The sequence below is a fragment of the Contarinia nasturtii genome, unplaced genomic scaffold (genome assembly GCF_009176525.2).
Source record: "Contarinia nasturtii isolate CC-2019 unplaced genomic scaffold, AAFC_CNas_1.1 Cnas_scaffold_695, whole genome shotgun sequence".
NCBI lineage: Eukaryota > Metazoa > Arthropoda > Insecta > Diptera > Cecidomyiidae > Contarinia > Contarinia nasturtii.
In genome coordinates this window covers 10709721-10726847 of record NW_022198046.1, presented here as the reverse complement: position 1 = coordinate 10726847, position 17127 = coordinate 10709721, and the positions used below count along the sequence as shown (strand labels likewise).

General features: G+C 33.5%; 4 protein-coding genes across 4 annotated transcripts; 2 read left to right on the top strand and 2 right to left on the bottom strand.

Moving 5' to 3' along the window:
• The first annotated feature begins 2299 nt into the window (after nt 1–2299).
• On the top strand, nt 2300–5662 carry LOC116341287 (WD repeat and FYVE domain-containing protein 2). The gene is made up of 5 exons (XM_031768248.1): nt 2300–2795; nt 2880–3227; nt 3409–3648; nt 3765–4103; nt 4452–5662. The coding sequence occupies exons 1-5, from the start codon at nt 2635–2637 to the stop codon at nt 4588–4590; spliced, it is 1227 nt and encodes a 408-aa protein (XP_031624108.1). The 5' UTR covers nt 2300–2634; the 3' UTR covers nt 4591–5662.
• A 442-nt stretch (nt 5663–6104) lies between these two features.
• Nucleotides 6105–8656, bottom strand: LOC116340712 (aspartate aminotransferase, mitochondrial). Its single transcript, XM_031767344.1, has 6 exons — nt 8445–8656; nt 7708–7864; nt 7230–7577; nt 7028–7172; nt 6533–6960; nt 6105–6424 (listed from the first exon to the last, which is right to left on the bottom strand). The coding sequence occupies exons 1-6, from the start codon at nt 8522–8524 to the stop codon at nt 6302–6304; spliced, it is 1281 nt and encodes a 426-aa protein (XP_031623204.1). The 5' UTR covers nt 8525–8656; the 3' UTR covers nt 6105–6301.
• A 499-nt stretch (nt 8657–9155) lies between these two features.
• On the bottom strand, nt 9156–11977 carry LOC116340711 (hematopoietic lineage cell-specific protein). The gene is made up of 7 exons (XM_031767343.1): nt 11425–11977; nt 11193–11350; nt 10835–11091; nt 10567–10681; nt 10215–10498; nt 9622–10137; nt 9156–9533 (listed from the first exon to the last, which is right to left on the bottom strand). Exons 1-7 carry the CDS (start codon nt 11592–11594, stop codon nt 9453–9455), a joined length of 1581 nt encoding a protein of 526 aa, XP_031623203.1. The 5' UTR covers nt 11595–11977; the 3' UTR covers nt 9156–9452.
• Nucleotides 11978–12402: 425 nt separating this feature from the next.
• LOC116340891 (small nuclear ribonucleoprotein-associated protein B) lies at nt 12403–13757 on the top strand. The gene is made up of 5 exons (XM_031767627.1): nt 12403–12555; nt 12750–13164; nt 13249–13338; nt 13444–13521; nt 13611–13757. Exons 1-5 carry the CDS (start codon nt 12553–12555, stop codon nt 13631–13633), a joined length of 609 nt encoding a protein of 202 aa, XP_031623487.1. The 5' UTR covers nt 12403–12552; the 3' UTR covers nt 13634–13757.
• Nucleotides 13758–17127: the final 3370 nt, after the last annotated feature.

The following is a 17127-nucleotide window of genomic DNA, read 5'->3' as shown; positions in this document are numbered from 1 at the left end:
ACCAGTGTCGTCTCTTTCTCTCTCTCTTCAACTTATATCATGTGATTTTTATTTTCTCTATTCATTCACATCCCGCTTATTCCTTTCGTCTCACCACTGAACTTGTATCTTTCATTTAGATATGCTAATTTAACTTACATTTGTTATAATTCTCTCGACTCTCTCATTAACTTTTGCATAAATGCGAATTTTGATTTTGAAATGAGTGAAGTTAAATCGAGGAAAAAGTTGCTTTTCGAGTTAAATCGAGGGAAAAGAAGAAGAAATACCAACAAAAATCAACTTGAATAAATGATGGGCTTTTTTGAGCGAATGTGTTTTTTTTTTTAACATGATGTATCCAAATGAAAAGAATCAAATAAACACACATTTCAAATTGACGGAATTACCGCGTTTAATGCGATTAAATAAAGCCGCAACGACTTGTTGCTACACGGTTCAACGAAACATGATGCATTCAATATGGGTGATGAAATGAACGATTTTAAAATAGAATAAAAGCCATTATTAGCGGTAGAAGGGTTATTTGAAAACTTGGTCAAAGTTTCAAAAATTGACTCGAACTCATTAAAAATGTTAACTTTTATTCATTCATCAACTTAATTCAACCGATGACAGATTCATCAAATTCATATTGAAAATCTGATTATATTTAAAGCTTTAGACTTAGCAAATATAATACCAACTAATGATTGATAATGTTGATATGTTTACGACATTTTATTTTCTACAATTAGTACAATTTCAACATTTATGCAAGCCTTTCGAGAGAAATGAAATGGAAAAACTGAATAGTTGGGTAAATCGAATTTTAAAATTGAGCAATATTCAAAACTTCAATGTGGTTTTTGATAGAGCACGTCGAGACTGAAATCTTTTGTTCCGGAAGTTTTTTGAGCAGTTATCTGACAGGGTCCCCCAATTCGTGACGTTGACAACAGTAAATGAGTGTACATCCCATACAAAATGTTTTGTTGTTGAGCAAAAATCCACATTTTTGGCCATCGAAAACCACACATTGGGGCTTTGAATATTGCTTAATTTTAAAACTCGATTTACCCTACTGAACAGCAACGAAAATTCATTGCAAAATCGGAAAAAAGCACGGTCGCGCACTTAAATTAATGTTTTTGTTACGTATCAGTGGAACAGACGATTTTGCCCACTTTTACTGTATTCATTGTTTAACGTGCGTCCACGAATGTGTGTATTATTTTATGGAATAGGAAATGCAAGCGGTGGTCATTTAAATTGCAAAAAAAATATGATGCGTGCACGAGTAATAATGTAATTGGAAGTGATTTTCAAATTGCATGCGTTCAAATCAAATCATATATATGCCAAGTCTGTCTACGAAGCGCGAAAACAAACCATATTTCGTTTGTTTTGATCGGTTCAACGAAAGAAATATAAAGAAACAAACAAATAAAAAACAAATGCATTGTATGTGGAAAAATCTTGTGATTTTCCCTTTGCCACCACTCAATCAAATTGAAAATGTAAACAATGGTCTTACCTTTGTATGTTTTCATATCTAGCAATTAAAAATTATCATCAACAAAATGCATCAAGAGATAAATATTTTACATTTATATGGATGCATAATTCGGAGAACAAAATATTTCAAATTTGTTATTTTGTGTGATGAACTCTATAATAAAAGGGCAACATTTTGCTTGTAATAAGCAAACAATGGATGATGAAAAAAAAACCAGTGAACAATCTATTCATTTTTTTTTATTTACCTAATATGATTTGATGGGCAAACAATAACACTGTTATTTAATTATAATTCAGCATTTTTTTTTTCTCTTTCAAATAAAAATATAATACGATCTTGACAAAATTGTATATAATCTTAAATGGGAATGTATTCGGTGGCTTTTGTGAAATGAACACCCGTATTTCCGACGATGATAAATTTACAATGAAAACATGAATGTGTAATGGGTGCAAATAAATAACAATAACAAATACATATGAAAAATTCGAAATTAGAGCCGTTAATTTTTCTTACCAAAAACTGACATTTCATCGTGTTGAATATAAAGTGTGGTGAATTTTTTGGCGTACATGTGTGAGTGGTGTGGAGGAAACCACAACAAAAAGTAGTGATTCGATGATTTCAACTTGTCAGCTGTCTCTGTTCTCACCATCGCTATTCGGTCCATACTCAAATGCCAACTATGTTGACAGTTGGAGTGAGACAAATCGAGTGTTTGTCTGTGTGTGCGTGCAGTTGAATCGGTTGAAATGTTGCACTAACATAATTTTGTATCGTTCGCCACACAAGTGTACAATAGGAAACGTCAATGGTTGAAGAAAGACATATATTTTCATTTTTAGTTGTTAGTCAGAGTTACATAGGAACGCAAAAGTTGTTTTTCATCGTAATATAAACATTTTTTCTGAATCATTTTGTTTATTTGCACGAATATTTGTGATAGATTAAATTGAATTAAACGTTGATTCGACATTTTTCGGCCATTTGAAAATTAAAACGTGGTGGAAAAAAAGTCAAATCACATAGAAAGTTTATCGCCTACAGAATTCACTGCGAACGAATATAGCGAGAAAGATAGAGAGAAATTGTTGTGCTTTTTTTTATAATAAAACGGTGAACTGTAATAAATAATGGCAGCTGAAATCAAGCCAGCGCCTCGCAATGCGAACGATCGTTTTAGCACAACAAACAAACCGGAATTGTTGAGCAAATTGGAAGGTACAGCGGACGATATAAATGCAGCAATTTTCATAAATGGTGAAGATGGTGTTATCAGTGTTTCAGATGACAAGTAAGTGATGTACAGTAATGGGTGGATTATGTGTGTATTATCACTTGATTTTATTTTAAACTGAATTTTTTTATCCATTTTTAGAACGATTCGTGTATGGTTACGACGTGATTCTGGTCAATATTGGCCGAGCATATGTCAGTATATGCCATCGGGTTGCACATCGATTGATTATCATTCGTTGACACGTATGATTTTTATTGGGCAAGACAATGGAACCGTCTCACAGTACACACTATCAAATGACTGCAACAGTTTGACTATGGTTCGCGACTATTTAGCGCATCAAGCAAGAGTTACTGGTGTTTGTTTTGCAGCAAAAAATGGTTGGATTTTATCGTGCGGAAAAGATAAACTTTTCTCATTTCACAGTACCGACACCACAAGCCGTCTCGGCGGCTATACATTCGAATCAATGTGTACAGCAATACAGTATCCTTTTTCACTTGAATTGTCTCGTCACAAAATTATGGATTTTCTCTTATTTTATTGATTGTTTTGTCATTTTTACGACATTGCAAATGCATTTTTGCGTTTCTTTCGACTTACTACATAAAATCCAATTATCTTGCATATAAAATTATTTCCTTACATCACGTGTCTCGTCATACAGATATGATTCACAGGCGCAATACGTATTTGTGGGTGATTCAGGTGGACAAATTACGATGTTACGGTGCGATACTGGCGGTGCTCAATTTGTGACCACCTTCAAAGGCCACACTGGTGCAATTCGTTCATTGAGTTGGGTTGCTGGGCCACAACTACTATTCAGCGGATCATGTGATCAATCGGTTATTGTATGGGATGTTGGTGGTCGTCGTGGAACTGTTTATGAATTACAAGGGCATAAGTATGTTCAGAGAATATAAACCACATACCAAATGTCAAATAAAGCGATTTAAATTGACATTTGGTTTTTATTTTATTTTTATTTTTTTTCGTTCACATGTTTCTTCGTCATTTCAGTAACAAGGTGTCAGCTTTGAAATTCGCAAACACAACGCAACAGTTGATATCGGCTGGTGAAGATTCGACGCTCGTTTTGTGGGAAATGAATGCAATGCGAAAGGAGGTGTGTGAATGGGTTGAATCGGATACATGCCAAGTATGTACTCGCCCATTTTTCTGGAACTTACGTGCCATGATGGATCAACGACAAATCGGCATTAGACAACATCATTGCCGTCATTGTGGCCGGGCTATTTGCGACAAATGCTCGGGAAATCGCATTAATATTCCGATAATGGGCTTTGAATTTGATGTTCGAGTTTGTGAACCATGCTTTAATCAGCTGAAAACATGCGAGTAAGTAATGAATACAAAACCAAATCTTAGAATTTATGGCAGGGCATGACATTTCACGATTTTCTACACGATTTGAGATTTTCTAAACTGAAATCTGTTCGAAAATCGGAATGTATTGTTTCGGTAAATAAATAGGGAAAAAACAGAAAATTGACGTTGAAATAATTTTTTGTATTGTTTGGGATCTTCTAATTTGCAAATTCATGCTCTGTAGTATTATGTAGTAAATTTCATGCCCTGATTCATCGAGTAGTATTTTTAGTTCAAAAAACTTATCTGAACTTATTTCAATCACTCTGGATTCCACGCTATAATCTTAAAATTACATAAAAATTATTTAATTCACAGACGACCTTCGTTAGCGTCATTCCATGATATGAAACACAGCGTAGTTGGCATGGATTTGGATGAAAGTCGCAAGCGTTTACTTACAGTCGGTCAAGATCGTGTAATTAAAATTTGGGATCTAACATTGATTTGGCCATAGTTTTCTTCATCATTTTTACTTTAAAATTGTGCTCTACATTATAATTGCTTTTGCGTCGATATTGCCCCGAGATTCGGAATTGATTATTTCCATACAAAAAAAAAAAACAAAAACAATTACTAAAACCAAAAGAAAGCAACAAATATTTACATCGAAATTAAAAAATGGGAAAAATTTTGTGTCGTGCATACATTATAAAATACATCTCATTGCAGCGATATACTTAAATTCAAAACAGAAAAAAAAACAACTCATCACATATACAGAAACAATTTGTGTTGCTGACTGAACTTATCATCTAAAAAAGTCTGGAAAAAAGTCCTCACGTAAATATCAAAATCGTTGTTTTGATTACGAAAAGAAAATCAATGTACAGATAAATGTGTATCTCTCCTTGTGTATTTGTGTAAAAAAATAACAATTTGGCTAACATTTGCATTCCTATGAAATAAAAATATAAAAAATTAATAACAAGAACTTTGCTATTTGTGACCCAGTGGGAAATATGTAAAAAAAGGAAACTCTTCACACGAAGATAGATAGTTAATTAAGAAATTTATGTAATAATTATAATTATATATGTGAAATATTGATGCAATCAAAAGAAAAATTCGAATATTTTCCACAGTTTTTTGGATAAATATTTTCATTTATACTGCATACGCGCTCTCAATACTACGTGCAAAATACACTTATGTGAACACTACAAAAAATGATATATTTAGCCTATAAGCGAAATGAAATACTATAGCGATTATTCGGTTTGATTCAATTCATACGGAGATGTTGTTTTCTTTTGTTCGCCAAATATATTCGTTGTCAATAGCTCGTTCATCTAACAAAAAACTGTATATCTTGTTGTTTACATGATTTTCTTTATTTATATAAAAACGTTGATTAATTGAAGAACGAGACACAAAATGAAAGAGAATCTTATGATTTGCAAGGAGTCAAAAAAAAACATCAGCTAGTATATATTTCAGCGATATGTAGACTTATACAGAGAGATAGAGAGCGGCAATGAAAGTAACAACAAAAAAGAATTAATAAAATGAATATATGTATGAAAACAGATGACGTTTTTTTTTAATTTCTTTGCAGCAATTGTTTTCGCGTGTTTTTTGAGTCACCCATCAATTCAAAAACGGTTATAGTACACGAAGTGGAATATTATCAGCTTGAATCATTTTTTGCTTGATACTTGGCAAATATACCTAGTGACGGCATGACAAAGTGTGAAATATATCAATTTCTCAACTTAGCAAACACTCGTTTTCATTGTTCCCACTGACACAAATGTCAATTTCTTATTTGTTCGCTATTCAATGATATCATTCGTTCACATTCATTTGAAAATGGCTTTTAACGACCGACAAAAGTGAGTCAATCCCTATAGAATTACACTTCTCGATTACATTACCTTTGATTTCACATAACAATATCGGAAGCAAGGCTGGCTTATTTCCAATTTGAAGTTGTTCTTAAAAAGTAAAATGAGAAAACACAGAGCATGGTTTCGAATGTAACTTTGATCAAACTTTTATTTTCATAGTAGTAAATAAAAGGTGTGTATCTCAAAAGAATGGGGTTTGATTTGATAAATGCAAATTGAACCTGTTTGATAACAGCCTTTTCTGACAGTGTTAATTTCAAATTCTTACAATTTAACTGTGGCGATTTGATGCGATTGTGAAACTTCAATGGATTTTATTTACTTGGTGACGGCGTGAATGGCATGAGCCAAATATTCAACATTTTTGCTTGTAACACCAGCCATGGAGATACGTCCATCTTTAGTAAGATAAACTGAGAAATCCTTGGTGATACGTTCGCACTGAAAGTAGACGAAGAAATACAATTTATTTTATTTGAAAAAAAAAAAAAAAATGATTGGTTCATCAATGATCAAAGTTAAATTTTAAAAAAATCATTAAAATCGTACCTCTTGTGGTTTCAATCCGGTAAAACAGAACATGCCAATTTGGTCGACAATGTGGTTCCATGGTTTTGATGAGCCCTCCTTTTCCAAGTTCGACTTCAATGCAGTTCGCACGCTAATGATGCGATCAGCCATTCCTTTGACTTCTTGTAGCCATTGAGCGCGCAAATCGGCTTTGCCCAAGATTTCACGAACGATGTGAGCACCATGAATTGGTGGATTTGAGTACATTGGACGAATCAAGATTTTGATTTGTGACATGCAACGATCAGCCTCATCTTTGTCGGCACACACCAATGAGAAAGCACCAACACGTTCACCGTACAAACCCATATTTTTGGCATAGCTCTGAGCCAAACAAAATTGATGACCCTCCTTGGCGAACAAACGAACTGCAAAGGCATCCTTGTCAACGCTGCCGCTAGCAAAACCTTGATATGCCATACAAGTTACGCTTATTATTGTATATACATTTATTTTATTTTTGGTTTGTTGTACCTTGGTATGCCATATCGAAGAAGGGGTACAAGTTACGTTTCTTGATCAATTGCGATAATTCTTCCCATTGCTCTGGTTTTGGGTCGACACCGGTCGGGTTGTGAGCGCAAGCATGCAATAGAATTATCGATTTCTCTGGGATTTTCTGCAAATGGAAATTGTCACATGTAATTTCTTCGGCATTTTAAGTGAAATAACTTACGCTGATGTCTTCAAGAGCGCCCTGGAAGTCAAATCCACAAGTCTTTGGTTCGTAATATCTGTATGATTTAACATTCAAACCGGAATGCTTGAAGATTGGTGTATGGTTGCCCCAGCTGGGGGTTGGCAGGTAAATGTCTTTGCCTTGAGCAAATGAATTCAAAAAGGCACCACCAATTCTTAAAGCTCCAGTACCTGAGATTGATTGAACAGTAGCCACATTTGGTGTGACAGCAGCATTTGCGTCTGCATTCAATGCTAAACCAGCTGATAATTTACAAAAATCAGCGTTGCCACCAATTGCCGAATATTCTTTGTCGAGTTTGGCATTCAATATATTTTGTTCGGCCTTTGTGTGTCAATTAAATAAATTGATATAAAATAACAATTGATTAGTCTAGTACGAAATTTGATATACACGCTATATCTAATTGTTCTTGATTAGACTGCAATTTGAATCATGTAATTTCATTGGTTACCTGCAAAACAGTTGGCAAAACATAAGGTTTTCCGTTGTCGTCACGATAAGCACCAACACCTAAATTGATTTTTTTTGGATTTGTATCGCGTTTGAAAGCTTCAGTCACACCAAGAATGGCATCCGGTGGCCCCATTTGTACCGCCGAAAACCATGATCTAAATCAATTGACAACGAAAAACAACAACAAAACTATAATGAGAACAACATGCGTTGACGTAAGCAAAGAATATCACAACGCGTATGGAAAACATGTTTGCGAATCAAACCGGCATTTCTGACATAACCAATAAACAAAAATCGAAAATACCACACACAAACTTTGACATCATAAGATAAGGCATTGATTGCGGAAAAATGTTTGAAAAAAAATAAATCATTATTCTAACAAACAATTGAAATTGTGAAAAACAAACAGTGTTACGCAAACACTTGACGACAATTCTCGCACACACACGCACACATTTATATAGAAAAAATGCCTATGCTTCGAATGAACTGTTGATAACAGCGCACAGATAACTTTATGAATTAGCAAATTGTCATTAAAGATTTACATCCATTTTATGATTCGTCGCCTATTTCTTACTTAGTTTCACTATTTTTATCGCTATTTATCGTTTTAACATACATTTTTTTTGCATATCGATTTGACGTGACCTTGGCGGATGGGTCACATTTCTCACAGATATAAAAAATTGATTCACAAACGGGTTTGGAATAAAAACAATTTCTTACCCATATCGCTTGGCAATGATGTTTTCCTTTTGTTTCAACAAATTTTTGGCATGGAATACAGCTTGTGGACAACGACTCATTTTTGCAAATAAATTTTCTTCAAACAAATTCTTTAATTGACGATTAAATTATATATGTAGTTCTTTCCAAATGGGATGTGATCAAATATCGCGTAGCTTTACAACACTTCACTCAAAACGTTCTACGTGATGAAATGGTGCGCGGTTTGCGTTTTATACAAGTGTGTGATTTAAGTCGACGCAACGTCGATTGACATGCGGCAACTGCGTCATTGCCGCAGTACGCAACTGGAGTTTAAATATACGGTAGCCGATTTAATCATTTAAGAATTGTGAGCCACCACATTATCGCTTGCAGTGATAAAACAAAATTCATGTCAACAAATGAATGCCATAAATTTTATTGGAAAAAGCCAATGTTTTCACAAAAAGTGAAATGAGCACCTTATCACCGTGAACCATGTTGTAAGGATGGAAAAAACAGTGATTCGATTCCGATTGCAATCGTATTTTAAAAAACAGCAACTATTCTTGCGGCAAACTTGACTTACATACATATCAAATGAGCTACTTTAAAAAATACCATAAAGGTCGTTGACACCAGTTAGTAGTCTAGAATTCTGAAATATCAATATTTACACATGCATACTTTACGCCACTACTGAATTTAAAAAAAAAAACCATTTTTCCGTTATTTTGCGAATATATAAATGTATCTTGTATATTTCAATTCATTACAATACAATTACCTAAAACATTTCTAAATTTCAGTTAAACATATTCATTTGATGAGCATATGAAAAATAAGAACCATTATCAATTCAATAGACAATCTTTGATCAATTCTCTGCAAAATACATGGAATGTCTGGCATATCCACGTCGTTAAAATGACGCTTAAAATCAAAAGTTTAGTTTTATTGAACATGTAAATGCAATTGCATAAAATTCCTATTGCTTTGTTGATGTAAATTGAATTGATTAAGATGTTATTCTACAATTTGGACATAATTTGCTGGGAATAGACCATAACGATTTTTGCACAGACCTCTCCACCATCCTTGATCGATCTACAAAATATTTATATTGAAATTACTTCATTGTAAAGTAAGAAAAAGAGAGAGAGAGAGATTTCAACATTTTACTCAAAGTACCGACCTTTTCGATATGCGTAATAACGTCGTTTGGATCAAATGAAATTTCATCCTCGGCTGATGCTTGATAGTCATACAATGCGATAGCCTGAACTTTTGTATCTTCGATGTACTCGGATAAATCGCAGTCTTCGCTGCCGGCCAGTGCGGTTGCATTAACTTGTTCGGCATCGGGTTGTGCTTGATTCGCATTGGCCTGTTGTTCTTGTTGTATGAAATCGATGTTTGAATAAATTTGCTCATTGGCAATCGCTTGGCTGGGCACATCTTGTACGATTTCAGGTACATTTTCGACATTTGTACCATTTTGATTGCCAAATTCCTCTGGCGGAGCTAATGCTTCGAAGTTTTCGGATTGAACCGATTCTCGTTGTGTTGGAATCACGTCTGGCTGTTGACTTACCAAATTTGGTGTTTGTACTTGAGCCGGTTGTACCGGAGCGGGCTCAGGCTCAACTATGGGCTCTGGCTCGGGTTCTTTTGGAAGTGCAGCTTCGCGTGGGATTTTAATTGGTTCTTTCTGTAGTTGAAGAACAATGTGAATAATTAAGTTTATTCTATATAAAATTCTATTATTTTCCAAATGTCTCTACTTACCCGAGTGGGTGCAATTGGTAAATCTTCAGCTTTGTTGAACATATTTATTGCATTTCCAATACTACCCGAACGGCCGGTTTCAATCGGTGTTCTTGGCTGTTGTTGTCTTTCCGAATCACTTTTTTCGTTGCCATTTTGTTGACTATTCAATGCTTGTTCACGATCCGAACGATCTTTCTCTTCGCGCAATCGCTTTTGTTCGGCCGCTCGCTTTAAATCTTCTTCTTCTTTTTCTTTCGCAAAATTTTCAAATCTAGCACGTAAGTTCGATGGTTTTGCTGATCCTACGGTGGACATTTTATTTAGTCGAATATAGAAATGTAATTTAATCATATATTTTCACGATAATTACCGATATCAGGCTTGACTTTTGTATAATTGGTTCCTGTTTTGTCTGGATTCTCTTGGAAGGTCAACGCTGATTTATCCATTCTATCGTTTTGCACGCCAAACTTTCCACCGAAACCCTGAACAACAACAAAATTAAATTGAAACAAAACAATTGTTTAATTAAATGCGCTGAACAATGTGATTGAGTCATTGTTTAACAAAATGCCAACTTTGCATTCATCGAAATGATTCATCATCGTTACTTTTGTGGAATAGGAAAAAAAACATACGATTTTATGGTCAACTTGACTGCCATGTTTCTCTGTCTTCTCAACGTAATCCCACCCCGCTGCTGATTTATCTTTTCTATCTTCTTGAACGCCGAACTTTCCACCAAAACCTTTGCTATAATCCTTTTGTGATTCATGTTTTTCAACTTTTTCAATGTGATCCCAACCGACAGCCGATTTATCGACGCGATCACTTTGGACTCCAAATTTTCCACCAAATCCAGTTGCATAGTCTTTTTGTGAACTGTGTTTTTCAACTACATATGCGAAAAATTGATTTGTAACAAAGTTCAATGACGACTTGATTTTTTTATTCGTTGTATACACCTACATACAAAAATAAATACGACATACATACCTTTGCCTATGTACTCATGCCCGACCGCTGATTTATCCATACGATCTTTTTCAATGCCAAATTTTCCACCATAACCATGGCCAGGGTTTTTTATTTCGATTTCTTTCTTCTTTTTATCGGCGTCAGCCTTTTCAGTTTCACTACGCAATTGAGTCATACTATCGAAATTACGAAAATAAATTGTTTACTTTGCAGTCGAATATACGCTTCAAATTCAAAATGGCAAACTTACTCTATTGCACCAGCGGTTCGACCGCTGCCAGCGATCGTTTTTGCTCCCCAGCGTTGTTCTTCTTCGGTGACATCGTTTACAAAATCCGGATCGGTTTCCCAATCATCATCGTCGGCATTATTTTGTTGTGGCACATTATGGCCAGCGCTTGCTTTCCAAAATTGCTCCATTTTCGTTATCTCCAAACCAACAAGTTTATTCAAGTAGATAGAAAGTACTGATTTCCTCAGTTATTTACTCGCTCGACTGTCTTGTGTATTTTTTTCGACTTATCAAACACCAACACTGGGGAGTGGTCTTAATTTAAATGATAAAATGCAAACAACAACTACAACAAAAAAGACCTCTACAATTTTACTGCACAAAAATAGAAGAAATAAATACAAAAGATGCAATCCAAATGACTAAATTATCACAAATACACTGACTCAACTGAACAATGAGAAATTTCTCCGCACTGTTTCATACAAGAAATTCGCTGATTTAATGAAAATTTGTATACACAAAATGAAGTGGAGTACGATATAAATGAAACACACCGCTGAGCAGCTTGAGCGGAAACGAGACGGGAGATGGTGTTGAAAAAAAACAAAACACGATTCACTGTCATTTCCATATATTTCTGATACCAATACACACAAGCGCGCACACACATGGAAGCTGTCAAAGATATGATTCGGCGGTGTTATATATAGACCGCACACAGAATACAGTGCAAATGTGAACCGATAACAACCATACATACTTTATTCTCTAAAAATGTCATTGAATTTCATCTTTTCCTTTGGAAATTTATTTTTTCGTTTTAATTTTTATTTTTTACATCTGAAGAGGTTGGTTAAAAATTGAAAGAAATCTCGAAAAATAACATATTAAATCCATTTGTCCGTTGCTGCGTGAAGTTGGTTGTAAATGTTTGTGAGTGACATTCAACCGGTCTAAATCCATTATACGATTGAAGTTCGATGACAACGGTAGCCGCTTAGTCGTATTAAGAAAACGAAGCGCTTTAAATCGTTTGCATCACACGGTTTGTGTGTTTTGATTTTTCTTCGAATTTTTACTATAAACCTCTATTGCAAAGCGCATTATTTTTGTGTACCCTAATTCCGATAATCAATCTTCAAAATGGTAAGTGGTTATTTTCATGGAATTTATTCATTTTTTCCATTGAATATTCATTTGATTTGTGTATATTTATCGCTAATCGATTGTTAGGTTATGTTTGTATACAGTAGTCCAATCGATTTGGATGCCATTTAAAATTGGACCAAAATTTGGATTTGTTTTCATATTTTTCTTTTCTTTTTTTCTCAAATTTTCAGGCCATTGGCAAGAATAATAAAATGGCTCAGCACCTAAACTACCGAGTGCGCATCGTATTGCAAGACTCGCGTACGTTTATCGGTACATTCAAAGCATTCGACAAACATATGAATCTAATCTTAGGAGATTGCGAAGAATTCAGAAAAATTCGACCAAAGAACAACAAATTGCCGGAACGTGAAGAGAAACGTGTTCTTGGTTTTGTTTTATTGCGTGGTGAAAACATTGTTTCATTGACAGTTGAAGGTCCACCACCACCAGAAGAAGGTTTGCCACGCGTTCCAATTCCAGGAGCAGCATCTGGACCAGGTATCGGTCGTGCCGTGGGTAGAGGTATTCCAGCCAATCTCGGCTCAAATGTTTCGGCCGGCTTACAAGGACCAGTTCGTGGTGTTGGCGGACCATCGGCACAACGTAAGTTTTAATTCATATTTTATGTGCTAAAAACTGGCCCCGTAAATTTTAAATGAAACTAACCAAATATTTATTTCTAAATAGATATGGCACCTGTTGGCCGAGCTGCGGTAGCGCCACCACAAATGCGACCACCTCAAATGATGGCCGGCCCCCCGACTGGAATGATGCAAGGTAATTATTTTTTTTCATTATTCTTTGATTGTTTTTTTTTTCGATCGAAAAGACATTTCCGGAAATCACTATTTAATAACGTTTTTTGACATTTTAATTTTTTAGGTATGCCACCAATGGGAAGAGGTAGCGGTATTCCACCACAAATGAGACCACCAATGATGCCGCGGGCTCCACCACCAGGTCAGAGCAATAATTCTCACCTCATTCAATGCAAATTATCCGTATTCCTTTTTCATTTCTTTTTAACGTTTATTTTTTGTCTATTGCAGGTGGACGAGGAGGCACCTTCTAATTTGATATGCCACATTTTATCAATTTTGATAACGATAATTCCACATCAACAACTAATTTCGATTTTATTAATCGATTGTAAAACTCAACCAATACTATTAAATTCAGTTTCATATGCAAAAAAACCGAATATTTTTATTTATTTTTTGGAGTTTAAAGTGAAATCTAGAAGTCAACTTCTATTTAATGGCTTTTGCCTACAAAGCACATATGTTTCAAAATAGTTATGCACATAGTGGTAAAAAAGTTTATGCTGTCAAGATGCCTCATCCAGATCTCGAAAATACGATATGAAAAAACTTAGACAAGTTTTGATTTACAAATTTGATCGGGTGAACCCGTCGAAAATGTCGGGAGTTTTTACGGTGATTAAGTTACTATAGACATACATTTTGGGAGGCAGTTCAATGAATTTGGAGTCAACAAAATGTAATAAATCAAACAATTGGTTGTAACTTAATCACCATGAAAAATTGTGAATCTTATTCTCATACATCAAATACATGATCTCGCCAAATTTGATGAAATTTCAATGCAATAATTAACCTCCCATAAAACATTTTCGATCTTTGGTTCAATTTTCCCCTATTTTTCGTCGAAATTCTTTCTAATACACATAATATCATTATTTTTTGTAAAAAAAACACCTGTGCAAAGTTCCACATCATTATGATATCATACAGGTATATCTCCCATAAAAAATCTACATTTTTTCTGTTTTTTTTTCTTCAGATGTTTGTGTGAAAAACGTATCAAAAATTATTTGTATCGCAAAAATAACTGCAGATTCAGTTTTTTCGTGCGATCTTTTTTCAGCAGAAAAGACAATATTTCTAGATTTAAAAAGTGCTCAAAATTCTTTAATCGAGAAAACACCCGAAGTTTTTGGAGGGTGCATCCGATGACATTTTTAAATCGACATTTTTTTTATCTCGTATTTTTGATCTGGATACCATAAACCTTTTTTTTTGGGTCACTCTAATACATATATTATTGTTCGAGAATGAATGCTTCTAACGAGATTCTATTCAAATGGAACAAAAAATCAAAAATTTTATGTGATGGCGTTACTTTTCAGTAAAATGTCATACTCGCGAATTCATATGTTTATAGGTGTAATTCATCGATACAACAACATTGTTAGAATTTCACTGTGTTATGACTACAATATAAATATTATTGACGACGCGATTTCGATTCATAAATGAGATGAACTACAACAAAAGATAAATATAATTGTCTTCATATAACGGATTCTTATCTTTTTGTGTATTTTTATTTTGTTATTGACGGTAGCTTTGACCTTACCTCAATCAATATTTACAGACAGTGTACGTTGGTTCAAAATCATATTTCATATTGATTATGGAACATACGTAAAACAAAATTATTGTCAAGTTGACGCATTCGAATGCGTACTTACTTCTTTTGAATGCGTAAATTGGATATAATGTCCATCCTTTATTCTGATAATAATATCATCTATTTTGTTTTTACATTTTCAAGACAAAACTGAACACTCTAAAGAAATTGGAAGTTGAAATCAACAATCGAAAAGTAAATAGATAAGGTTACCTTAGTCCACATGTATTTTAACAGCGGCACCATACCACGTCAAAACAATAAAAAATAAATTGCACATGTTTTTAATTTGTTTTATTTCGCATTTATTTATCAAATATACGTAAATACGTTCATCTCAATTACTGATAATATTAAACATTAGCTACCGAAAAAAAATAATAATATTTAAAACGTTAACTTAAAAAATGGGAAAGTAAACAAACCTTTGCTAATCGACAAAATTTGCTTACAATAAACCTGAATAACTAATAATGATCATAACATTTTGGACCAATTTCCACACTTCAGTTGCAATTAGGATTTCGAAATAAGGGGTTGAGATGAATAAATAAAGTAAATTTAGATCATTTGACACGTAATATATTGCAAAAATGTTGGTAAATAGAGCCAAAGAAATCGAATTTTGAAAATAAATACACGATTTTTTTTTTTTTTTTGATTTTTTTTTTCTCAAAGTTTTTATCAAATCATGTCACGCAAATTATTATTTAATTAGTATTTGATTAGGATCAAAAGCAATAAGTTAGAATAGAATCCAAACTATATATGATACAAGCGCAAACATTGTTTTTTTATTAAAAAAATTAATTTGTATGGTTTTTGTTTTCTATTAAATTGCTCATTTGATTTCCCATTTTCAATTTGGGCACGTGTTTTTTTTGTTTCAGTCATTATTTTGTTTTTCATTCAAAATTTAGCCAAAATATAGTAGCGATATTATCATATTTGATAGTTGGATGATAGATAGTAAACTTGCTACACGAAACGGTTCATTAGTAATTTTGAAATCTTTGCTTATTAGTGTAAGCACACCCGGAAATTGGCGGTGCAATAAACTTGCATTAAAATAAGAAAACGAATCGCGAACACGCGCGTTCTATGTCACCTATAAAAAAAATCCCTGACTTTTTTTAAATGAAATCATATTGCAAACCAAAAATACACAGTTAGTATTCGAGTTGAAAAAATTCGAAATTTCAAGCGGAAAAGTAGATGAATACAACTCGTTTACCGTTTACGGTCCCACTCCCCAAAAACTCGTGATATTTGAAATAATAAATTTCTTAGATTTAAATCTTATTATCTCAATTAACCTAATTTAGTATAGCTAAATTGTTATTATTATATTGTTATCGCTTCTCGAACAGTCTTATGATTAACAGTACAGGATTAAGAGTTTTCATTTCTTAATGGTGTTGGTGTATGAACTCAAGAGTATGGACTCTTGGTGTTTTTTTATCTTTTTTTTTATAAAAAAAACGTCATGCTCAACATTTTCATTTGCTTTCAATTGATCGAACATTGAGAAAAGCAGATGTCAAGTTTCCATTTTTTGGTGTATATATGTTTATGAGTGTATGTGTATATGTGAGTGTGTTTATTATCATTCATAGGCCACAATCGTGAATCAATTTCACCTAATCATCCAGTTTAAAATATCCTCAATTGATTTAGTATCATTAATACTCAGAAAAAAATGTACGATAAAAAAAAAACAAAGCAATCAATGTGGTCCATGTGACAATTAAAAAACGGAATCAATTAATCTTATTTAAATAGAATGCGTATTCATTGGAAATACATATTCAAACGACACCGATCGAATATAACAAAACAGAGACATGGATTCAAAGATAAAGAACGGAAACCAAATGTGAGCTAATTATGAAAACAAAAGAAAAAATAATGAGAGAAATAACAATTCAACTAAACTATCAACTTATTTCCATTTCGGCTTAATGTAAAAAAAATTACGTTTAATTATTCTGGCCATTTTCCTGAGACAGTCTTCACATATATATTTATATTTTTTTCTTTTTTTTTCTTTTTATTTAAAAAAAAAACCTTTTCTTCTTGCTTTTTCATTATTATATACCATAATCCTATAAAATACTTGTTTTCCCTCAAAAT